At 41.2% G+C, this 26,037-nt stretch overlaps 1 protein-coding gene across 1 annotated transcript in view; it reads right to left on the bottom strand.

Moving 5' to 3' along the window:
- Window positions 1-26,037, bottom strand: part of TNKS2 (tankyrase 2) — a 61,580-nt gene that overhangs the window by 16,738 nt on the left and 18,805 nt on the right. Inside the window, exons 8-19 of the mRNA XM_065407263.1 lie at window positions 23,334-23,520; window positions 22,438-22,559; window positions 18,855-18,946; window positions 18,695-18,773; window positions 12,144-12,315; window positions 11,378-11,457; window positions 10,735-10,880; window positions 8,455-8,620; window positions 7,853-8,072; window positions 3,428-3,537; window positions 2,499-2,687; window positions 1,408-1,660 (exon numbers count right to left, since the gene is read on the bottom strand). Of these exons, the coding sequence (XP_065263335.1) occupies window positions 1,408-1,660; window positions 2,499-2,687; window positions 3,428-3,537; window positions 7,853-8,072; window positions 8,455-8,620; window positions 10,735-10,880; window positions 11,378-11,457; window positions 12,144-12,315; window positions 18,695-18,773; window positions 18,855-18,946; window positions 22,438-22,559; window positions 23,334-23,520 (1,816 nt within the window). The remainder of the gene's footprint in view (window positions 1-1,407; window positions 1,661-2,498; window positions 2,688-3,427; window positions 3,538-7,852; window positions 8,073-8,454; window positions 8,621-10,734; window positions 10,881-11,377; window positions 11,458-12,143; window positions 12,316-18,694; window positions 18,774-18,854; window positions 18,947-22,437; window positions 22,560-23,333; window positions 23,521-26,037) is intronic.

Below are 26,037 nucleotides of genomic sequence, written 5' to 3' on the forward strand. Positions count from 1 at the left end.
CTCCCCCGCATGGTGCTTTCCTGCCCCTCCTCCTCCCCCTTCCTGCGCCGATCAGCTGATGGCTGAGGGGGAAGGGGAGGGGAAGCGGAGCAGAGCCGAGCGGCAGCATGCTCGCTGCTCTGTAGAGGAGGCAGAGAAGAGGTAGGGACGGGACCTTGGGGAAGGGGGTGGAACAGGGCATATCCCTTCCAGCCCCCTGCCATGAGCCGCTCAGGGCAGGGGGCTGGGAGCACCCCCACGAGCCGAGCACCCCAGCCCTCTGCCCTGACCCCCCCCCACACACCAAGCCTTCTGCCTGCAGCTCCACACACACCCCAGCCCTCTGCCCTGACCCCTGAACTCCCCCACACCCAGCCTTCTGCCCTGTATCCCCCCCACCCTCCCTAGCCCTCTGCCCTGATCCCTCCCCACCCCCAGCCCTCTGCCCTGCACCCCCACCCCTCTGCCCTGACCCCTGCACCCCCCCCAAACCCAGCCTTCTGCCCTGCACCCCCCCACACACACCCAGCTCTCTACCGTGACCCCTGAACCCCCCCCCAGGTCTGGAGTCCCGGCTGCCGGCCCCTTGCCAGCTGGCGTCTCGGCCGCAGGCCCCGCTCAGCCCACTGCCGGCCTAGGTGAACAGAACCCCAGGCTGGCAGCGGGCTGAGCAGGCTGGCGGCATAAGATCAGCATTTTAATTTAATTTTAAATGAAACTTCTTAAACATTTTGAAAACCTTGTTTACTTTACATACATACAATAGTTTAGTTATATAATATAGACTTATAGAGAGACACCTTCTAAAAAACGTTAAAATGTATTACCGGCACGCGAAACCTTAAATTAAAGTGAATAAATGAAGACTCGGCACACCACTTCTGAAAGGTTGCCTACCTCTGCACTAGGTTCTTTATAAAAATAGAAATACATGGTCCTGGCCTCCAAAAAAAGTAAGTGTTGAGCTACTACTACTGCATATTTAAGCAATGAACAGAAGTTATTAAAGCAACCATGTTCATAAATCATCAGTCTTGCAAATCTTTTAGAACCTATGATACCATTTCATTGTGTATAAGACCATTTATTTGATTTCTATTTAAAACCTGATTTATCAGTAAGAGTATCTGGAAAAAATGCCTGAAGACCCCTGCCCAATAGTTAAAATTTTTGTTCTTTTGGCTATCTGCTCCTTATCAAGCCACAGTTGGAAACAGAGATAATAACAGAAGGTGAAGGTGGTTAATGCATAAATTGAAAATTCTAGTAAGAGCTGAAGAGTACCCACAAAACTCTCACTAAATTAGATAAAAATACTGAAAAAGAAAATTATTTTTCAACAAAATCATGCTTTATTTAACTTTATTTATATAAACTGCTCAAGAGTCATTAATTCACATCTACAATTAGAACAAAAGAAAGCCTCACCTTCCTTTTTCTCTAAAACAGTTGCTCCCTCTGCACCATTTGTACCAACAACTGAAGGGAGTTCAGAAAAGCTACCAGATAAGTTGTCAAGGCTACTGGCAGCAGACAGACTGGATGGGCTGGATGGAACGGAAGACAGGGAATCAGCCGTAGGTCCAGTGGTTTGAGATACATTTATAACCTGAGGTTTATAACAAGATGGCAACGCAGAAGGAGGCATAGCAGCTGTCAACAGCGCGTTAACATCATCTGCCTAAATATCAAAAGACAGTTTATTAAAATGGAGGAAGCCTTCCATGCAAAGTTATTTTCTGGAATTAAATACTTGAGAAAATTAAGCCCAAAGCCATAGCGAACAAATGTGTAAGTATAATGCAAACATTTCAACCAATTAAAAAGCAATCTTTCATTTAAACAAGATTTAAACAAAACATAACTTAAATAAGATTAAAAAAAAAAAACACCATGTTCTAAATTAAAAGTGCAATACATGAATGTTTTGATATTTGTAACTTTTTTCCAGATAAACACAAGGTCAAACAAAACTCACTAATTTACTTTAGAAACAAGAAATCCCAATTTGAAGCAAGACGATCCATTCAGTATTACTCTGAAAATGTGAAGCTTTTGATTGTATTATAATACTCTAAAACAAAACCTTAAATAGCCTGATTAAGTTTTATAAAATGAGAAGGTTTTAATAAAGTTAGACTAAATTTCACCTCTAACGCAGTTTTTTTGAGGTCAAATATATTAGCCAGTAAAATAGGTAGATCAAGTACCCAAAGTAAAATTAAAAATAGATAAATGTCAATTCTGGAACAAATCAATGTTTGTTTTCTTTCTCCATCAGGCAGTCAGAAGTACTTTGCAGTAATGTTGTGCAAGAGAACAGAGAAAAGATGTATTCGGGTGTATTGGCTTGCATAACCAAAGATGCTTAGACACCCAAGAAACCAGAGTTTATAAATTGTGCACTAACTCCAAATTTGTACTTTGAATAAAAGTGTCTAAAAGCATCTTATATAAACCAGGCGAGCAACCACTAGCTGCAGCTAAGCACAAATTTCTCAAAAGATCCCATCACTTACGGTGACCAGGTCTAATGGTGTTTGTCCTTCCTGGTTTTTCAGAGTAGGATCAGCTCCATGTGCCAATAACAAGGCACAAAGCTGTGTCCTTCCTTTCTGGGCTGCTTCATGCAAAGGTGTGAAAGCCCATTTGTCCGTAGCATTCACACACGCATTATACTTTATAAGTAAAGCTGCTACATCTACGTGCTGGAAAATAAAATATCCTGTTACATTCCGAGATGGTAGTTTAATATACCGAAACTCTCAGAATTATTAATCAACCCTTTTTGTAACTTCATTCTGGATTTTCCTAGAATTGATCTAAATTACAGTAAGATCAAAAATAAACACTAACAAAACAGAAGAGACTATTCTGAACTATAATGTACCTGTGTATAATTAAGTCATTTTCTTCCGTAAAACAGAAATAGACCAAACCAGAATCCCAAATACAAACTCCTTTGAATTTAAGGAGCGCTTGAATTCAAATCCCTGAATCTGAAAGCAGCCCAGACTGCATCCAAACACAGAAGGGCCTTATTTCCTGCTCTGGGTTCACAGATGTCTGAAATCTCACAAGATCACCCACAGAATTGTAAGTGAAATCTTTACTAGTGAAATTCTACTAGTATGCACATGTGAAAAGCAGTTTTACAGGACATCTTTTAGGCTGCTTGTTTTTACGATAGTTTTTGAATGACCTTTCTCAACATAATTTCCAACAGTAATTTTACAAATTTAAAAACTTCACTTCTGCAATAGTCAGTTGAATTTGATCTGCAGTTATAATTTTTAAGTAATTCCAAATGAGGTGATATTATAACACAATGACAAAAGCTTTTTAGAGATTGTCAGGCTACACAATTAATGCCAATAAAAGCATCATAGCACAACTTTTTACAGAAGTTTCAATTTGTTCCAAAAGATAGTAAGTTAGAGATTCTTACCCCATAAGATGCAGCATTATGTAGAGGAATCAACCCTCCTTTATCCTGTGCATTCACATCCGCTCCATACTGTAACAGGTACTCTGCAACCTCCAAATTGTTGTAACCAGCTAACAGGCAGTTAAGGAAGGAAGAGAAAAACTGTCACCAGAATAATAATTATGATTAAATACAATTTTTTTTATTTTTAAATCACCTCTGAGGGAAAAAAGTCTGCAAATAAATAGCCAAATTGTGCTATACTGTGTGAAACCATTTACTACAGCTATTGAACAAATTAATCCCGTGTATTCAATTCCACAATAAATGTCACTTAATCAATTTGCAAAGAGTACTCCAGTGCTATATGTTTTTTTAATATTTCAAATGTTTAAGCAAGCACATACTCCAATTCAACATCTTTACTTGAAAATAAAGGTGTTAGCTGTCTGCACCTAGACATTTGGCGTTGAGTATTTAGATTAAAAAAAAAAAATGGATTTCAAATCAGCACTGATGTTGGAAAATCTAAATTCTCCATTTACCAAGAGTTATATTTCTAATGGAGTGAGCAATTAAATAGAAAACTTCAGGTAAGCATCTTCATTCTGATGGACAAGAAAATTCTGCTTCCATTCCTCTGACAAAAACAGCCCACTTTCATCTCACTGTCTCTGTTCTCCAGCATGTTTTCTTCCACCTTCCTTCACCTTTTCTACCGAATCCCACCAAGCTGTCAACCCCTTGCAATCTGCCAGCTCTGCTGGCCCCACATTAGCAAAGTCACTGTCCTGGCAGGGTATCAGCTACATGTCGTCTCCCCTTGCTGGTGCCTGGTTTTAAGGAGAAATTGGGGAGGCAAGGCAAGCAGGAAGGGTACTTGTCAATAAGGACATAGAAATTCCTCATTACAGGTGAGAATCCTGATTTGGTGTCTCACTAAAAACTCACTAGATTTGACAAGATCAGGTTAACAGTTCAGGTTACTACAGATAACAACATACCTGACACCAAACCAAAAAAGCAAGATAAAGAAAAGTTAAGCCACCAACAGAATATAGCCTCTATTCCTTTACCACCAGACAGTTAAGCAGCATACTTTTTTACACCTTGCTTTTGTGTTGCATATAGCAAACATCTAATAAAATTTGTGCATTAACTTCCTAGTTTTTTAAAAATGGGAATGTTTAAGCATTAGCTGTAACATCCCCATGCAAATCCACACAAGCCCTGCTTTTCTCTTCACCCCTTTGCCCCTTGGAATGGCAGCCTGTAACGGTCTTGGGCCAATGAACTTGTCATAGGAGACCCTCCTGAGGTAAACCATGAGAAGTTTATAGAATGCAGAGGCTGGCCCAGTAAGAAAGCTTGGAGCTCAGCTTGTCAGGAGTTTGCCTGCCAGTTCTGCCTCATCCTGTAGAGTTTAGGGGCTGCAACATTGAGAAGAGGACAAATGGAGATTGCAGTGTAGGGGTTTGAGGGAGGGTGACAAACAATACTGTAAAATACAAGCATTCAAAAATAATGAGACTGGCTTAAATACAATACGATTTAGAAACAAATTGCATTTTTGTTTGCCTACTGATTTTTGAGCCTTTAGATGCAAGTCACCCACCCCTAAATTGGGTATGATCATTTCGGATTCAAAGGTCAATTTTAAAGGGACCAAAGTGCCAACCTCTCCTTTGCCTGCTTGGAGAAGACACCACTTATCCAGCTGCCACTCTGTCCTTCTCCCCATCACTATCCTGCTTCTCCCTCCTGGTCTTCCCTGTCCCACTCACATTCTTCCCCCATGCTACCTACATCTCATGTCTTCCATCTGCTCCCTTAATATTTGCTCTCCCTATCTCCTCAGTTTACTGTTCCTCACATTCTTCTTCTTGCCTCTATTTCCTTATACTTCTCCCATCTCGCCCTTCTTGTCTTCTCTGTCTTCCCTCCCATAGTCACCTGCTCCTCACAGTGCTCTCCTCTGCTTCTTTGGCAGAACAGAGTGCCACCATCTTCACTGAGGGCAGCTAGTTTTCACTATCTTTGCAAAGAGCAGCCTAAATTTCCTCATGATTAGGCTGTATAGAAATGGTGACTATCTTAACTGATGGCAACCTATAGGCTCAATTCCACTGAAAATAATGCAAAACACCTACCCAGCCAGTGTTAGTTCCAGTCCCACCCTAGGGCAGAAATGTGGAAAAGGTTTCAAGGCATGTTGCTGCCACGAGTAGAGGAGGAATTATGAGGAAAGAGATAAATAGGGATGAGTGGCAGGGAGGAGAGAGGGGCTGGGGGACTCAGGTGAAGGGTTGGGAGTTACATGAGATGGGAGGGGAGGGACACTGGGAAGGGGGACATGGAGATGAGTGGTAAGGAGACTGGTGAAGAGGAGCAAGGGCACCTGCCAGCCCCACATTCTCGCTTCCCAATGTGTGCACCATAATCTGGAAGGGCTATTTCTCCTTGGAGGTCTGTGTCTCTCTCCTTGCCTGCGCATGTGTGCCAGAAATGGGGAGGCCACTGCCCATACGTGGGGGTCTGGCCTCCCCTCATGTGAGCTGGGATAAGGGGGTGGGGCTTATCTTTCTGGGAGTGTCTGAGTCCCTTTGCCTACCACCCTTCATGTGATCTGGGGGCACCAGCCCCCCTTGGGTGTCAGAATTTCTCTCTACCTGCCTCATGTAAGCTGGGATCTGGGGGACCTCGTTGGGATGGGGAGTACGGGGGAGCGGGAGGTGTCAAAGACTTCTCCCTGCAAGCATCTGGGTGAGAAGCGGAGAACAGGCATACCAGGAGCATGCATCAAGAACACACTGCATATCAAAGACTCTCCAACACTGGGGGTCAGGTAAGGGGGAAACGGGAACATCCAAGGACATTAATGGAGCAGTTCATACATCTCAGAGCTATTGGTACACTTTATTCATCTCCATAAGGTGTTCTCATTCAGTTGAGATGATCACATTGAGATGAATAGGCCACTTCACACCTCTCAGAGTCTCCTAGGCTTTCAGGATTATCCTGTCACAGAAGTACATTTCCTCTCTAATGAATCTAACCAAGGGCTTGTCTACACTACCAAGTTTAGTTAACAAAACTTATGTCGACACCCAAAAGTCGACAAAACAAAAAATCGCCAAAGGGTGTTCACACTTGCTCCCTTTGTCGACAGATCATATCCACATTGGGGACACCATCATCTACAGGGTGAGCAATGCACCGTGGGTATACATCCCACAGTGCAGTGTTGTGGGAAGGAAGAGCTGATCACTGCATATCTTGGGCTTCTCTCCGAATTCTCCCACAGCTCCCTCAGCTGCCGAGAGCAGGATCATGAGTAGCTCTGTGAGCTCTCCATGTTGAGGAATGGCAAAGCAGCACAGCAGTCTGTCCTCCTCCCCCTGCATCAGCAGAACAGGAGCATTCCAGTTACTTGCTCTGTTTGTTCACCAAATGGAGCAGCACACAGATACTTCCCGGAGCTTTGAAAGGGGAGGGGCGCATGCCTGCAGGGCAGCAAGAGATTAAAACACTGAGCAGAGCAATGAGGGCAGGCATTGTGGGATACTGGCGGAAGCCAGTTCTGTGAACAAAACAAACAGCAATGTCTACACTGGCTCTTTGTCAACAATAAAGGGAGGGGAAAAGACAAAAGTCTCATGTGGGTGGAAGTTTTTTGTCGCCAAAACTGGGCGTTTTTCACGACAAAAATCCCACTGTAGTGTGTACGCTCTTGCTGTTTTGCCGCCAAAAGTCAGTTTTTGGTGACAAAACTTGGTAGTGTAGTCAACTAAGGGCATGTATACACTAAAAACTTAAGTCAACCTATGTTAGGTCAATTTATGGCCACCACATTAATTATGGTGGCTCATGTCCACACTACACCTCACCAGTAACCCTTCCACCGACGGAAGAGGGGCAGTGTGGGGGGCTGACAGTCTGGGAGCCCAGCTGCTCCCCACCCCAAGGCTCTCAGCTCCCTGCTGTGAGCCTGGCTGCCCCCCAATCCCCGCTGGGAGCAAGGCAGTTACCTCGGGCTCCTAGCTGGGGAGCTCTGCACCCAGAGCTTGGGCGGCTGCTGTGCTCGGTGCAGCCAGGCTCCCAGCGGGGAGCCAGGACCCTGAGGTCAGCTGGGCTCTAGCTGGAGCCCCCCCACCCGCCCCAGGGTGACAGCCCGAGCTGTGAGCGGCTTTCCTGTTAATTTCATGGCTCCAGCATGGAGCCATGGAATTGCCAACAGCGATGTAAGTAACCCACAGTGTCTACATGGACACTGCATCACCCTAACTACACCGACATAAGCCCGTCACCTCTCAGTGTAGTGGGGCACTTACATCGGTGGCAGCAAGATTGTAGTGTGTACACTGACATAATTAGGGTGACCTAAGCTGCCATACGTCGACCTAAGTATGGACTAGGGCTAATTGTTTAGTATTTAACAGCACTAACCTGCTAAATGTAGTGGTGTTGAATGTCTTCCTTGTGTGTCACGACAATTTACATTGTCCGGTGAACAAAGCTTCTTTACTCGGGCCAAACAACCCTTCTTGGCAGCATCTAGCAAAGCTGCATCTCCTCTAAGTAGGTCTTGAATGTCAGTATCACCATCTTTAACAAGATCCAAAGCAGTATTTCCATCTCTGTTCTTCTTTGTGGAGTCAGCACCATGCTGTAGCATATAAAAAGCCCAGAAGAAATTAAGTACTCATCTCACTTTAGCAATTGTCAAAAATTGAAATAATCAGAGTAAGTATTTCTAGCTCTTAGATAGCTTATATACCCCATTGGTAATTTATTTCCATTCACATTCAACTTGTGTAGAGAAAAGCTATCATGTATTCAAAAGAATAAAAGTCCACACATTGTGAGAGGAAGGACAGTGTACCCTTAAAACATATTTCTTAATTTAAAAATTCAGATGTTTAATAACCATTGATTGGAAACCCGACCTGAATAAAATCCAATTTCTTACAGAAGCCCTGCCCCACACTTCGGATTAAACACAACATACTTATTTCCATCAATTAACCTCCTATCAATCTGTAGAGTACCTGTAATAGAAGTTTGCAGATCTCATATTTTCCTTTTGCTGCAGCTTCATGTAAGGGAGTGAACTTCCACAAATCAGCTACATTTACAACTGCACCATGTTTAACAAGCAGTTCTGCTACTTCATAGTGACCATAGGAACAAGCATTGTGCAAAGGGACAAGACCTCTGAAAACAAGATTAAGCAAACTTCTCTTAATACATGCTACATTTTAGGTTTACATCATTCTGTCAAAAACAGCTCTAACTTTATTACACCATGAATATGCTACAACTTTTCTGAAAACAATCAGATTTTTTGAACCTTTGAAGAGAAATCAAGCCATTAAAATATGAAAAATAGGTAGTTACCTATATATTTAGAGATGCTATAAGACTAATATTTAATTTCGCCATTGCGTACAGGTATCCCTTGTGAATGCATGTTTGCCTTTCAATGGCTTTAAATCTTTAAAAATCCAATGCTAAAAAATGCTCATTACTTCTTTTGACAACTAAAGTGGCCTTAATTTTATCAGTGAGGATAACTGTGAACATATGAACATAAGAAAGGCCATACTATGTCAGACCAATGGTCCATCTAGCTCAGCATCCAGTCTTCCAACAGTGGCCAATGCCAGGTGCTTCAGAGGGAATGAACAGAACAGATAATCATCAAGTGATCCATCCCCTGTTGCCCATTCCCAGCTTCTGGCAAACAGAGGCTAGGGACACTTCAGAGCATGATTTTGCATCCCTGCCCATCCTGGCTAATAGCCATTGATGTATCTATCCTCCATGAACTTCTCTAGTTCTTTTTTGAACCTTGTTATAGTCTTGGCCTTCACAACATCCTCTGGCAAAGAGTTCCACAGGTTGATTTGTGCGCTGTGTAAAGAAATACTTCCTTTTGTTTTAAACCTGCTGCCTATTAATTTCATTTGCTGACCCCTAGTTCATGTGTTACGAGAAGAGTAAATAACACTTCCTTATTTACTTTCTCCACACCCGTCATGATTTTATAGGCCTCTATCATATCGCCCCCCAGTCGTCTCTTTTCCAAGCTGAAAAGTCCCCATCTTATTATTCTGTCTCATATGGAAGCTGTTCAATACCCCTAATCATTTTTGTTGCCCTTTACTGCACCTTTTCCGATTCCAAATTTTTTTTTTTTTAGATGGGGCGACCAGATCAGCACGCAGTATTCAAGATGTGGGCGTACCATGGATTTATATAGAGGAAATATTATATTTTCTGTCTTATTATCTAACAATGTTGGGAATCATTAGGAAAGGGATAGTTTTTTTGACTGCCGTAGCACATTGAGTGGATGTTTTCAGACAACTATCCACAATGACTCCAAGATCTCTTTCTTGAGTGGTAACAGCTAATTTAGACCCCATCATTTTATATGTAAAGTTGGGATGATGTTTTCCTTTGCATCAACAATGAATTTCATCTGCCATTTTGTTGCCCAGTCACCCAATATTGTGAGATCACTTTGTAAGTCTTTGCAGTCTGCCTGGGACTTAACTATCTTGAGTAGTTTTGTATCATCTGCAAATTTTGCCACCTCACTGTTTACACCTTTTTCCAGATCATTTATGAATATGTTGAACAGTACTGGTCCCAGTACTGATCCCTGGGGGACACCACTATTTGCCTCTCTCCATTCTGAAAACTGACCATTTAGTCCTACCCTTTGTTTCCTATCTTTTAACCAGTTACTGACCCAGGAGAGGACCTTCTCTTTTATCCCATAACAGTTTACTTTGCTTAATAGCCTTAGGTGAGGGCCTTGTCAAAGGCTTTCTGAAAAATCTAAGTCACTGGCTCACCCTTGTCCACATGCTTGTTGACCCCCCTCAAAGAATTCTAGTAGATTGGTGAGGCATGATTTCCCTTTACAAAAACCATGTTGAGTCTTCCCCAACAAATCGTGTTCATCTACATGTCTGATAATTCTGTGCTTTACTATAGTGTGATACTTATGCTGATGTTTAAAATGCATATTCTGTACTATATATACACATCACTATTTCTCACTTGTGTGTTTTGACTGGCCTAAAGTACATGATTCAGGTCTTGTAGACTATATAGTGGGTATATTTTAAAGTCCTATAGCACTAGAGTGAGTGAGAATTTCTTATAGCATTATATAGGAAGGATTTTCCAAAGAAATATAAAGTATTTGAAGTAAGATAGAACACGAATCAGTCAGCAAAATTCAAGGACTCATAACTACCACAAAACACAAACATCTTTCAAGTACTTGTATAATAAGTACTGGGAAGAGTACTCACCCTTTATCTTTTGCATGAACATCAGCTCCATGCTGAAGAAGATACTCAACCACAGACACTCTGTTATATCCTGCTGCAAAGTGAAGTGGTGTGGACTGACGCCCTTCAATATCTCTGCAGTTCACACTCTGAATTGTACATAACTTCTGTGAAACAGACGAAACATACATTACTATACATATAACAAAAAACAAGCATGTAGACACTGGTCATAAAATACTGTTCTGCATATCTGATTTGAAAAATTACTTCTGTTTACCAAAACCAGAAGATTTAATAATACTCATTATAATCTGTACATGACATTTAATTTGCCAATGAGTTTTTACATAAAGGCTTTACTTTTCAGAGATCCTGTATCTCCGACAGAGCAAAGAGAATCACCTGTTTCCCTCTCTTTAAACCTGTAACTATTGTCAGTACTATTTCTTTTCAATGAAGAACTGAATGAGACTCCCGAAAAATGGCCAATATTACTCTTTCAATCTGACATGGGGATTTTTGTGCAGTACGAGGGGAATCAGGACCAGGATCATGAGTCTACAGCACTCAGACTGAGAAAGGCTCTCCCTCTTTTTAAGCAACATAAATGTAGTTTGACAAAATATGCATGATAGTAAATATTAAAACTGCATATTCTTACTTTTACAGTATCCACATCTCCTGCCTTTGCAGCTTCCAGCAACTGTCGATCTGCATCTGAATTACCTAATGGGATGCCTTCTACAAAAGAAAATAGGGCTATAAAGAAAGTAATTGTTTGTATTTTTAGAGTTTATTTAACTAAAGGAACATTTAAGATCAGACTACTATATAGTACTTCAAGGGCTGCTCTTAAGTAAATCAGGAAATTCTAGTCAATGTATGGCTTTTCATATAATCCCTAAAATTTAACTTGTGGTTATACCCTCGAATTCACAGGTTTCCAAAATTGTGTTAATTTGCCCCTTGCATTGTCCTCAACTTTGGAATATTGCAGAACCAGTCAAACTTCCTTATTCAGTCTTTGAATTTCAATTATTCCTAAAAAGCTTATATGTTTAGCTTATAAATTTATTATTCAGGGTTTTTTTCCCACCTAAAAAAATCTCCAAGCTATGTATATCTATCTCTATCTCTATGTATGTGTATATCTATCTATCTATCTATCAGGTCACAAAGGCAAAACAAAAATAGTTAAAATTGATCCTCACTTTTAGCCTAAGAGATTTCTTTTCAGTGTTTCTCCAAACTGATTGGAAGTGGCAGGTCTACTAAATATACTGAGAAGCAGTTAGCAGATGACAAGCATATAAAATATTTTTTTGCTTGAGCTCAGTGCTATTTCTTAATGGCTGACGATGTAGCAAATGAAACAAAATAGGACACCATTTTTTAAATGGACTTCTTTCCTAAAACAAACATAGTACCTTGTAGTAATTGTTGCACACTTTCAGTCCCCATTTGTAAAGCTGTGAAACCCTGCAGTGAAACAATTGAGGGATCACATCCAGAGCTCAACAACAATCTGCATGTCTGCAGATGGCCACAATGTGCAGCTCTATGCAGAGAAGTCTGACCAAGATTGTCCAATGCATTAACCTAAAGAAAACATAGAATCTTAAGAATGTAGTTTTACAGGATTTAAAAACATCAAGGACCTTATTTTCACAAATGACCAGGTAGAAATTCACAATGAGCACTTATGTCAACAGATCTGACCTCTGGACCCGTGAAGGAGAACCTTGATTTTCACTTAAAAAAAAAAAAAAAAGTTTGTAACTCATTTCCATGCAAAGGTACAGGGCTTGCCTTACCATGCGGCGAACTGAGGTGGCCGCCTCAGGTGCCAGACTATGGGGGGGGTGCCACTAGGACCCAGAGTGTGTCTGCTGCTGGCGCATATGTATTCTCTCTGCTCTAGATGCACAGAGATGGTGGAGTGCTGTGCTGGAGGAAGGAGGGCACAAGAGACATAACAGACAGGCAGGAGAAAAGGTGAGAGGGAATAACAGAAAGCAGCAGGAGTTGCAGGGAGAGAGAGGAGGAGGAGCCTCTTATGTACCTCTCTAGCACCCCCAGGAGCCTGGACTGATTAACACCAGCTTCTCAGGGAGCTTCCTGTTTCCTGCTGCTTCCCTGAACCCACTTGAGGAGAACAGGCAGTCAACTGAAGTAGTAGGAGCCAGTTAGGCCCTTAAGACACTGATATCTTCCCTCACTCAGGCCCTGCTACCAGCCTGCTTATTTGTCCCCTTCAATTGAGTGTTGAGAGCCACTATAGCTGGCACAGAACAGCAGTCATGAGTGAAAGAAGAAAACACCCCTCTGGAAAAAGAAAGCAAGCAAGCAAAGGAAGCTTTTCTATCTAAGCAGGAAGGAGCTCTCCTGAGATACATAGACACAAGTGTTCACAGTGAGCCTTCCGGCCCCAGTGAGGATGTGAGTGGTGAGGAGATGCCTGATCTTCCAGTTAGTCAGAGTGGAGGTGACCTTGCAGCTACTGCAGCATCCATATCTCCATCTCCAATGGATGTAACCATGCACACTCCTGAAGAAAAGTGTAGATAAGAGAAGAGTGTGGTGGAGGCGCAAGACACAGCTGCTGCTGAGTTTAGTTCCTTAAATCTAGATGATCCGGGACTGTGGACCCACTTGAGCAGTAGCCTGAGGGACTTCCTTGTACTGCATAGGCCACAGCAAGTGAAAAACTTCATGTCCCCCAGAGACAATGAAAATAGAAATTTCCATCCAACACATTACTGGCGTGAAATCCCCAATGGTGACAAAGTAGAGAGGCCATGGCTTATGTACTCAAAAACCCAGAATGCTGCATACTGTTTTTGTTGCAAACTCTTCCAGTCTAATGTTCCAGCCACAATGGGTTCTACAGGAACAAAGGACTGGAAAAATCTGGCATGCCATGAGAAGGCAGCAAATCACCAGAGAGCATTCCATAGGTGGAAAGAGCTTGAGATGAGACTAAGGTTAAAGGCCACCATAGATGATCAGCATCAAGAGAAGATTGCATCAGAGTCTCTTTACTGGTAAAATGTTCTGAAAAGGCTCATTGCCATTGTGAGAATGCTTGCTACCCAAAACCTAGCACTGCGAGGCACTTCAGATCAGCTGTATGTGCCAAACAATGGAAACTTCCTTAAAATTGTGAAGCTGATGGCGGAGTTTGATGCTGTACTCCAGGAGCATCTAAGAAGAGTCACCACCCAAGAAATGTACACACACCACTACCTTGGAAAAAACAATTCAAAATGAGATCAGACAGTTACTGGCAACAAAAGACAAACAGAAGATTGTGCTAGATCTGAAGTCAGCAAGATATTACTCTGTTATTCTGGACTGCACACCTGACATCAGCCATACGGAACAAATGACTTTAATGGTGCGTTTTGTAACAACAACAGAACCTAGTGAAAATGTCCCTGCAAGGGTGACTGTCAGAGAGCATGTTCTAGAATTTATTGACATTGATACTATAGGAGCTGGTATGACAAATGTGCTTCTTAAAAAGCTGGAAGATACAAGAATTGCAACAGCTGACATGAGAGGTCATGGCTACGATAATGGTGCAAACATGAGAGAAAAGAACAGAGAAGTGCAGATATGGATCCAAGAGTTAAACCCTTGAGCTTTTTTTGTCCCATGCAGTTCTCATTCATTGAACTTGGTGGTCAGTGATGCAGCATCAGCTTCTAGTGAGGCTGCTGAATTTTTTAATGTAATTCAAAGCATCTATGTATTTTTCTCTGCATCAACTCACTGATGGCAAATTTTGAAGCAACATCTGGGAACGTCCTCTCTCACAGTGAAACTACTGAGTGCCACACGATGGGAAAGTCGAGTGGAGGCGATAAAGCCTATCAAACACCAAATTGGGAAGATAGATGATGCCATAGTTGCCATTATGGAGGATAATGCTATGACAGGAACTGTTCGTGGGAGAACAGTGGCAGAGGGAAATGGAATCACCAGAAACATACATAACTTCAAATTTCTGTGGGGCTTAGTGTTGTGACATGACATACTGTTTGAAATAAATGTTGTAAGCAAGAGACTCCAAGGTGTTGACCTTGATATATCTGGAGCAATGGAACAACTGGACAAAGCAAAGTCATACCTACAGTCTTACTGGTCAGATGAGGGATTTCAAAACGTTCTGAAGAGTGCACAGAAGTTGGCAGAGGAATTTCACACTGAAGCTATTTTCCCACCTATTCAAGAATACAAGAGTCACCGAAGAAGACATTTTGATTACGAGGCACGGGATAATCCCATAAGAGACTCCAAACAACAATTCAAAGTTGAATTCTTTAACCAGGTGCTAGATTGTGCAATACAGTCAGTTGAAGAATGTTTCATGCAGCTCCAGGAACACAGCAGTATATTTGGAATGTTGCATGATATTCCAAAACTCCTCACTATACCTGAAGAAGACCTACACCAGCAATGCAGGACACTAGAGACAGTGTTGACACATCATGACATGCGCGATATTGATGCGAGTGATTTAGGTGATGAACTGAAAGCCCTTTCAAGATACATTTCAGCAGGATCAATTCCAAAGGCTGTTCTGGAATATAGGTGCACAAATAAGATGACCACCCTCTTTCCAAATGCTTTTGTTGCTCTGTGCATACTTCTAACACTTCCTGTAACAGCTGCCAATGGAGAACGCAGCTTCTTCAAGCTGAAGTTAATAAAAACACATCTACGCTCCACAATGACACAGGAGAGCCTGGTCCGCCTTGCAACCATCTCAATAGAGCATGAGCTGGCCCAGACTGTGGACCATCAGGAAACAGTTCAAATCTTTGCAACCAAGACGACACGGAAAGCACCACTTTGATTATTCAAACAGATAAAAATGCCAGTGTTTACTATGCAGACAAGAAAAGTTACATTTGCTGTTCAGGCATTTGAAAGTTAAGTGTTAATTAAAATTTTTGAACAAGGCCTTTTAAAGTTGTTAGTTCTCCTTTATTGGGGTAGGTAGCAGAGCAGTACCATCAGAGGAGTAGAACCGGAAGAAGGCAGAATTGAGACCTTTCAAAGTTTTGGCCCAAGCAAGGAGGCATGGGGGCGTAATTTGAGCTCCCCGCCTCAGGTGCCAAAATGTTGTGGGCCAGCCCTGCAAAGGTAACCTAGAAAATATGAAAAATGTAAGCCAGTCGCTAATGTTGAATACAACAAGCAGCTGGGCTTTTATTTTACAGCAAAAGGGTAGCAGAGACCTAAGGATCCCGCAACCCTTAACTTCCAGTACATTTATTTAAAATGAATCAGTAAAGTTGGGGTTTTACCCAGAAAATTATTTCACTAACCCTCTCCAAAATCCTTAGGCAATGCCTGTGCAAAGCAGTCAGAGAATGATGGACAGGAATACTTGGTAGCTAGAGGTGTTGGCACAAGTTATTTTGCTGACCCTTCCTTCACCAAATCTTAAGGGCAGCTATGCTTAACAATTTTAGCCCTCACTTAAGTTGGCACTGAGCCTGCTGCTAACCCAGACAGCTGCTCTGCTAAGGGTGTGCCTGCCATTGCCACAGAAGCTGCTGTAAGAACTTCTCCACTACTGCATCTTACACTAGCACTAGTGGAGAACACACTACTCAGTCTCCATATGTTCCCCCCCCACCAGCCACTCCAACCTGCCAGTCCTCTCAGGGTACGTCTACATAGCAATGTAAACCCAGGCCTGAGCCTGGGCTCAAGCTTAACTACGCTTGTGTCCACACACCAATTGTGCTAACCTAGGATTCAGATCTAGGGTCCCAAAACCTTGCAGGGATGGAGGGTCTGAGCCCTATTGCTTTCCTGTGTGCATCCCACCCTCGCTTAACTCTGGTCCTGGAAGTCCTCCAGATGTATCCCAGAGTTCCCGGTAGCAGAAGAGCCATTACTGCCTGGCCAAGTGCACTCCCACTTCCTGCTCCAGCTCCTCCTTGCTGCTGCGTGGAACATGCTCGGAGCAGGAAGCAAAGCTGACAAGTGGGAGGCAGCTCCTGGCTGTTGAGGGTCATCCCTCCCCTGGCCTGTGGCCATGCTAAACCAGATCTGCCGATCTGCCTCCCTGTAGGGCAGTTCCTGCTCCACTCTCTGGCCCTTGCTCCTGGCCCCCCCCAGCCATCCCTGGGCAGGGGTGCCTGGGAAATGTGCGCTGTGAGGGCAGAGAGTGGAAGCCAGCCTCAAAACTCCCCCACATCTACCCAAGGATCCTTTATCCCTGCCCCCCAGGGTGCAGCAGGGGCAGGGATAAGGGATCTCAGGAGGGTGCTGGAGCACACTGCACCCCAAGCCCTGGGGAATGCACTTCACTGCTCTGCAGTTGGCAGCAGCCAGGCTGGGGTGTGTGCGCAATTTTCCTCTGAAACCTACTTTTTACGTCAAATATCAAAACAGACAAAAATAAATAAAAAACCAACCAAACAAAAACACCCTTGCTAAACATCCCATTTTAAAAATGAAGAATTTCAAAGTTTAATTTTGATAGTTTGAAAGTTGTGGGCACTGATATCCTAATTATCCTGAGAACAGGTGCAAATGGGCATTTTCCTGACAATGTGACTCAGCCTAGAGGTAGAGAGCCCAATTCTCAGATTAGATGGTAGTTCAGTATAAAGCCTCCTCAAACTGCAGTCATTCTCCTGAGACAGCCACCAAAGGAGCTAGTTATGAAGTTTATGTACTCGTTGACTCCTTATGGGCACCTGAGTCCCATCAATGGCACCACTACAGTTAGCAAACAGGGTGGGCAGTAGTGTTTTCCCACAGTGCAACACATTCGTAGGGCTAGAGTGTCGACAATGGGGAGTGGGGTGCTACCCACTCTGGGATAGGGTTACTTTGACTCAGATCTGTGCACTGCAGTGTGGATGCCAGAGCCCTAGGTTCGAGCACAGGTCAGAAAATTCTAAGCCTAGGGTTAAAATACAGTGTAGACATTCAAGCCAGGGTTCTCTGACATGGGCCAACTGACTCTAGGAGGGTGGTGAAGCACTGAAATGGCTTACCAAGGGAGGTGGTGGAATCTCCATCCTTAAGAGATTTTTAAGGCCTAGCTTGACAAAGCCCTAGGTGAGATGATTTAGTTGGGGTTGGTCCTGCTTTGAGCAGGGGGTTGGACTGGATGACCTCCTGAGATCTCTTCCAACTCTAATCTTCTACGATTCTGTCACTGTTTAACTACTAAATAAGATGTACAGAACAGCTTTGTCTATATCAGCTAATATTGGCTATTCTGATTTGAGAACCTCTGGATTTTTCTAATAACTAAGAAATTCAGTAACTCAACCCTACAACAAGTAGCTTTCTATTCTTCTCTCTGCTTCTCTCAATAGCCATGTCAGAAGTCCTACAGCAGTCAGCCTGTAATCAAGTTCCAAAAATCAGAATCCTAAGTCTTTATTTTAGCTGTCTTGTTCAATGTGATTACAGTAAGTGGCACACCCTATTTCCATACTTTCTATGTGAAAACTTGACCAAAATGCAGTGCAGCTGTGCAACATCTTGACATGATCTTAATTTTATTGCCAGTGACACCATTTAAATTTTTCTCCATTTTATCTTTTTGAATTTAAGCCCCAGATCTCTTACATACTATTCTTCTAACTAGTTTATTTGCCACCTCCTCTCTTCGTTGTGTTTTTGTAAAACATCTTCACAATTCTATTGCTTGTAATTAAGCACCAAATACATCTTTTTTCCATACTTAGTGAAAGTAGTAGTAATTAGTCAAACTACAGGGTTTTGTGTCTTAAAACTTTACAAATGTATGAAGTCTATATACATAATTCTATACAAGTGTATGTATCATCTCTCTGTCTTGCATATGTAAACATGTATACTTACAAAAACTAATTCTATGCACAATACTGAATTTACAACTGCAGTCTGTCAACTTTGTGCTACAATGTTACATCTTATAGATAATTCTAGCCAAAGAAATACAGGAAGTAAGTCATACCTTAGCTTCATGCTTCACAACAACTTCAACGACATCATTATGCGCTTTTTCTGATGCCACATGGAGAGGTGTCAAGAAGCTTTATTAAAAAATAAATATTACAATTAAGTTGTATGCTATAAAATTATCCTGATCAATAGCATCCATCAGTAGCACTCACTCTTTTGTCTTTTCATTGATGTTGGCTCCTTTTCTCAGAAGTAATTCACAGACTTGCTTTCTCTTGGGATACGGAGATGCAGCAGCACAGTGCTAAATATTTCAAAATTGCAGCATTAATAATGCTCTTGTTATATACAGCATTTTATTAGTTGCTAATGAACAGCAAACTAAAGCAAGATCCTGTGTCAGGAACTGCTAGAACAGACCCATGCAGAGTACTATTCATTTCAATGGGACCTACATGTGGGTTTGTACCATGATTTTCCAACACAGCATTTAACTAAATTTCTAACACTAAGTTGTAGATTCTAAGGCCAGAAGGGGCTATCTATTCTGACTTCCAGTATAATATAATAATGTTGGGGAAATTAATGAACACAGAACCAGTAAATTAAAAAACAGGTAGATAACATGTTCTATATTCCTCTGTTAGCTTAATACAACTGCAGTTAGACAAACTGGTAACAAGAAGATACATTTGAGAGGAGAAAATATCTTAAGGGTAGAGTCCTCTCTCACCAGTGGAAAACGTGATACTGCAAATCTACTGTTGATACATGAGTTTGGGAGAAACACTTTTAAAGTGGGAGACATTATCCTGTAACAATATCCTATTACAATGAAATGAGTTCTGTCCAACTAAACAGCTGAAGAAGACTGTCACTGTACATTGGGGATGTTGCTGCAATAATAGAACAATTATTATTATACGATTGTCCTTTTATGCTTAGATTAGCTTGGAAAACAGTCCTACTGATTACTTCAACCACAGAGCAGACTTCAGTACTTTTAAGCTTACATAGTATCCTACTCCTGAGAGATTTAATAATTAATATATTAATAACTAGAGGCATAGGTTCTAGAAATGGCACATAGATACATGAAAGGTATATGAGCACTTAAATGAAACTGATCTCGAAGAGCTTTAAAACAAGGAATCTGGCCCAGATTTTTAAAGGTATTCAGGTGTTGCTGTGCTCAGAGTTGCAACACCTAACTGATCTAGGAGCCTAAGTCTCATCTTCAAAAAGAGATTTAGGAGCCAAAAACCCATTGACAGCCAAAAAGATTTTAGCTCCTAAGTGACTAAATCCCTTTTGAACATGAGACTTAGGTGCTGCAATGCTGAGTGCAGCAATGTCTAAATATCTGGGCCTTACTCTCAATATTCATGGTAAAGCAAATATCTCCATTTTACAGATGAGGAAATAGGCAGACAGTGATTAAGTGACTTGCTTAATGTCACATGGGCATCTGGACCAGAGGGAATACAACAAAGATTTCTGGACTTCTCACCCTACATCTTACCTTTAGACCACCTGTACTTCTACACCCCAACAATTAACCACAAGCTGGTCTGTCTCCATTTTAACAGTTCCAGAATAGAAAATTACAACTACCAACCGGGGTTGAGGTATGTGGTCTATAACTATCGAAGAGCTATGTTTCTATGTTTGATTGATAACCCATAAAAAGGATACCAAGAGGCTGATACCAAGCCAAAGAAAAACAAACTAAAAACTCTAATATTAGTGTATGGGAGAAGATTCTCAGTATAGCCCACTTAACTGAGGCGGATAAAGTTTGGTATAACAGTACCTAGGACTTTGAGAATCTTGAAGTCTATGTTAATTACAGAGATGGATCAATAATTTGTACATATTGGATGAAATCCTGGCCCCAATGAAGTCAATGAGAGGTTTGCCATTGACTTCAATCGAGCCAGGATTTTACCCATTTTATTTCTTTGACTTGAGAATCAGTATAGTAAGAGCAGTTTTAGGTTTGGAGGTTGAACTTATAAAATCACTCAAATAGCTAGCAACAAAATTTATTTAATTATTATTTATATAAATATATTAGGAAATCTAGTTTCAGGCTCTTAATATTTGCATAGTTTTACTAGACTAAATTCATCCCTGGAACAAGAAAAAGGCAAGGGAGTTACATTGGCTGAATCTGGACCATGTAATCCAGTATTTCTGGCAAAAACGCTTTTCAGGAACTGTAACTAGGTCATGCTTAGGGCCTTACTAAATTTCAAATTTCATGGTCATGATTTTAAAAATCATGAATTTCTTGATTTCAGATATTTATATCTGAAATTTCATAATGTTGTACTTATAAGGGTCCTGACCCAAAAAGGAGTTGTGGGGGGGGTCACAAGGTTATTGTAGGGGGGTTGAGTTACTGCTACCCTTACTTCTGCTGGCAGCAGCGCTGCCTTCAGAGCTGGGTGGCCAGAGAGTGATGACTGCTGGCCGGGAGCCATTGCCAGCAGTAGTGCAGAAGTAAGGATGGCATGGTACCATATTGCAACCCTTACGTCTAAGCTGCTGCCTGCAGAGCTAGGACCTCGGTCAGCAGCCACACTCTCCGGCCGCCCATCTCTGAAGGCAGCAGTACAGAAGTAAGGTGGCATCGTAAGGTATTGCCACCCTTACTTCTGCGCTGCTGCTGGCTGGGTGCCAGGCCAACAGCCGCCGCCCTCTGGCCACCCAGCTCTAAAGGCAGTGCAGAAGTAAGGGTGGCAATACCACGACCCCCGCTAAAATAACCTTGTGACACGCCCCCCACAACCCCTTTTTAGGTCAGGACCCCATTGAGAAACGTTCGTCTCCCCCGTGAAATCTGTATAGTATAGGGTAAAAGCACACAAAAGGCCAGATTTCATGGTCCATGATGCATTTTTCATGGCCGTGAATTTTGTACCATGGGCCATATAAAGGATATTACACAATAGCATTTTCTGTTCTCTTTCCTCATCTCTCTTTCCTTTTACTTTGTTTGCCATTTCCTCTCTATCTCCCTCAACATATAATAACTATCAGAATAAAGTAATCAAAAGCAAGAGAGTGGGAATCAAGCATGAGTTTGTAATGATCAAGCCACACAAATCTGACTTATTTTAACAATTACTAAAATTTCTAGATGAAGGCACCAAACACTTTTCATATGGATTGAAAACTGGCTGGATTCTAAGCAACAACAAAAAATTAGGATAAATGGCTGTGTCAGGAATAGAGGCAGAGAGAAAGCTGCCTACTGCAGTGCTGCAGCAGTTGGCATTAGACTGAGCTTATCTTTATTCTTTCAATTCACTGATGAAACATGCATATGAAATTACATCGAAAAGTGAAAAACACCTACAAGGATAGAACTACAAAAGCCATTAGAAGAGATTAGCAATAGGAGCAGACAGTAAGTGTGGTTCAACCTGAAAAAAATGTAAGCTAATATATGTAGAAGAAAACTTAGAAACTCAAGTATTCAGTGGATTGAGAAAGATGACAAACAGTGGTAGAGGCGACCTAAAGAAAATCGACAAATTGGGTACAACCTTTCGCTGATATGGTAGCAGCGAACTATCCTGCAAGACTTGACAGGAATGTGAAAAGTTTAAATTACAAAGGATACTCTAGATGTGTTATCTTATAACTTATTATACACTAGAGTTGACTTGCCAATCTTTATCAAAGTCAGGGTCTCAGAAATTGGAATTTGTCTGTTTTAAAGCATTGCCAAACATATTTAGTTTAGCCACCACACATCTTAAATCACTAATACATTTGAAATATTACCAATGCTGTTTCATGAGTTTGAGGATGCTTGAAATTCACTGTTTCCAAAGAAAGATATTTTTTGATGCGAGCTACATCTGATTCTCGTGCCGCCTGTAGCAAGGAGTGACCTTTGAATTCATCTGGAAAAGAAATATTATATTCTTTACAGGTCTGGAAAGTATTAAAGGGATTGTTTGCTTCTAGTAGGGAAATGCTCCTTTCAGTGCATGGGAGAGAACTTAGAAAGCCATTTCTAGTAATTTACTGTAAACGGGCTCATTATATGGATGTAACCCAGCACTCTATATACTCCAGAAAACAACCACTTTGTCCATGCATAGGCTGAGCATGAGGATTCCTTAGCTATGCCAGACAGAACTCATGTCTCAATTCTCCACTTTAGAAGTTGAGAGAAAGCGGTAGCATTTCATCTTCAGAACAAATGTATTCAGAGTTCTAAGTAATTATGCTGTTTTTTTGTTGTTGTTTTTGTTCAAACGATCTTAGTTGAAGAGAAAAATGGTGTTGCCGTGAATAAGTTTTTGGAAAGATCATAGGGAGAAGTGGGGAAGCAGCAGGAAGAAAACGGGATTCCAGGAAAGAAAAATCTACACAAGCCATTACAGCCACAAGACTGTTGAATAGTAACTAAAATCAGTTTTTAAATCTAGGTTCAAAAGGGCCTGTTAGTTGTATATATTTGAAACTATTTCATGTTTTAGGATAATATAATCTTCAGGTAGGCATTACACAATTGTTTGCAAAATGTAAACACTTTCTCCCAAACTTGATATCAGTGTGATACTGTTTATGAAACTTAAGGCACATATTACAAAGAAAAACAACTGATCAATTGGAGATGAGCTATGAAATGCCAACTATCCTATTCAGTTTCACATTCACTTTATACTCACATGCCAATCGTTCTTTTAATTGAGGAGTTGGGGCTAAATCAATGGTGCTTTTATTGTGACAGTTCAACAGTGTTGGATCAGCACCATAACTTAACAAGAGAGAACACACTTCCACCCTGTTCTTAGAAGCTGCTTCATGCAGAGGAGTGAACTGCCACAGATCCATAGCATTCACACATGCTCCATGCTGGGAAAGTTACAAAAACAAAGCAGACTATTAAAGAAAAATTGCAATTATTAATTGCAACAAAGCAGACAGCAAGATAAATATATAAGTATATATATGCACACAGTTTCCAAGATATTTTTCCAGAAATATCTATTGTAAGTCCTTATACAGCCCCCATTACCATACCATCAGAGTGCCTCATAATCTGTAATGAATTTATCCTTACAACACACCTGTGAGGTAGGGCAATATTACTATCCCCATTTTATAGATAGGGAAGTGAGATACAAAGAAACTAAAGGCCTAGTCTACTCTAGAAAATTAGGTCAGCACAATGACATCACTCAGGGGTGTGAAAAATCCAAACCTGAGTGGCACAGTTAGGATGACATAAGTCCCAGTGCAGACAGCACTTGGTCGACTGAAGAATTTCAACTCTTGGGGAGGTGAATTACCTATGACAACAGAACCTCTCCAGTTAGCGTCTATACCAGGTGTCGGCAAACTTCGGCACACGCCCCATTAGAGTAATTCGCTGGCGGGCTGCGAGATGTGTTTAGGTTGACTGACTGCAGGCGTGGCCCCCCGCAGCTCCCAGTGGCTGGGAACGGCGAACCGTGGCCACTAGGAGCTGCGGGGGCCGTGCCTGCAGATGGTCAACCTAAACACGTCTCACGGCCTGCCAGTGGATTACCCTGATGGGCCGCATGCCGAAGGCTGCTGACCCCGGTCTACACTAGAGTGCTGCAGCAGCGCAGCTGTGCCGCTGTAGCATTTTAAGTGTAGACAAGCCAACTAAGTGATGTGCCCAAGGTCACAAAGAAAGCCAGTGTCGGAGAAGGGAATTGAGCCTAAGTCTCCCAAACTCTAGGCTAGCTCTCTAACCACTGGATCATCCTTCCTCTCACTATTATCACGACTATATTATCATCCTTCCATCATTATTCTCTACATAACTGAATGGTTCTTTAGTCTAAGTAAGAGCTACCGTTTCCCAAGAGAAAGTTGACAGTTTTTGACAAAATGATAAATCAATCTGTGAACACAAGAAAATGTTTAGAAACTCAGTTGCTTCAAGGCAACTTCTATTTACTCTAAGAGTCACATTTTTTAAAAATTAACATTTTTTGTTACATAACAAAAAGTTTATTGCAACACTAATCCTCATCCTGTCACTTGCCTTCAAATGCTGAGAAGCACTTCTTGTGTCACAAATTGTCAGTCAACATAAATCTGCTAACGCAGCAAGAAAATTCTTAATAGTTTGAACTTTTAACTAGTTTTAAAATACATATATTTCAAAATGAGTTGCAGATTCTTTCCCCTACAAATCATCAAAATTTAATAGTTTGGGATTAGAAACACAGTTGTGTCTGTATGCCCAGGACAAAATAGTCTGTATTTTGTATCTACTTGAGTTACATATTTTTCTTCTAAAAATTTTAAGTAATTCTGTACATACTTTTATACTTACCTGCAATTTTAAACTATAAAAAACATCTCCAGGTAAAAATCTAAGCTAAATTAAGGTTTTAAATAGTTATCAGTTACTTAAGGGGAAAAAATATTTAAAATATTGTATTAAAAAAATCCTGCAAGTGCCAAGTTAAGGTTAAACCTAAAAATCTTAAACATGCAAATGCATTTTTAGTCATCCACTAAGCCTTAAGTCTGATGCCAGGCCTGTGCCTTCCATTACACAGAACCGTAACATCTGTGTCTAAAATAGAGACATTTCAATGTAATTTTTCATAAAAAAACACTTCAAAAATCCTCTTTATATTGCTTGCCTGTGAAGTCAAGGAATTTTTGAAATTTCTGTTTTTTTACATGTACATACAGTAGAACCTCAGTTACGAACGCCTTGAGAATGGAGGTTGTTTGTAACTCTGAAATGTTTGTAACTTTGAATAAAACGTTATGGTTGTTCTTTCAAAAGTTTACAATTGAACATTGACTTCATACAACTTTGAAACTTTACTATGAAGAAAAATGCTGCTTTCCCTTTATTATTTTTAGTAGATTACATTTAACACAGTACTGTACTTTATTTGCTTTTTTTTTAAGTCTCTGCTGCTGCCTGATTGCGTAGTTTCAGTTCCAAATGAGGTGTGTGGTTGACTAGTCAGTTCATAACTCTGGTGCTTGTAACTCTGAGGTTCTATTGTATTATGTAAGAATTATTACCACCATTTGGTATGACCCAAAGTATTGGTTTGGTTCTTAAAAGGTTTGTACACCCAGATATAAGCATCCATGTTAAGTCTCACAATACAACACCACATTTGATACACCAAATGGTGTATTCCGGAAAAGGTGTGGAAACCTATCTTTTCCTAGCGGTCCAGTTACGTTCTTAAAGAAGGCAAGAACTGTTTTCTATAATGTAAACACAGTGCACACCTGCTTAAGTGTATTTTAAACTACTGAATGCAGTTTAAATGTTTCAGTTTACAATTTAGCAGCAGACAATAAGCCTAACAACAAGAGTAAGATAATCCAGTTAAACCACTTCAAGTTTTGGCAACACTGACT

The sequence above is a fragment of the Emys orbicularis genome, chromosome 7 (assembly GCF_028017835.1).
Source record: "Emys orbicularis isolate rEmyOrb1 chromosome 7, rEmyOrb1.hap1, whole genome shotgun sequence".
Classification (NCBI taxonomy): Eukaryota; Metazoa; Chordata; order Testudines; family Emydidae; genus Emys; species Emys orbicularis.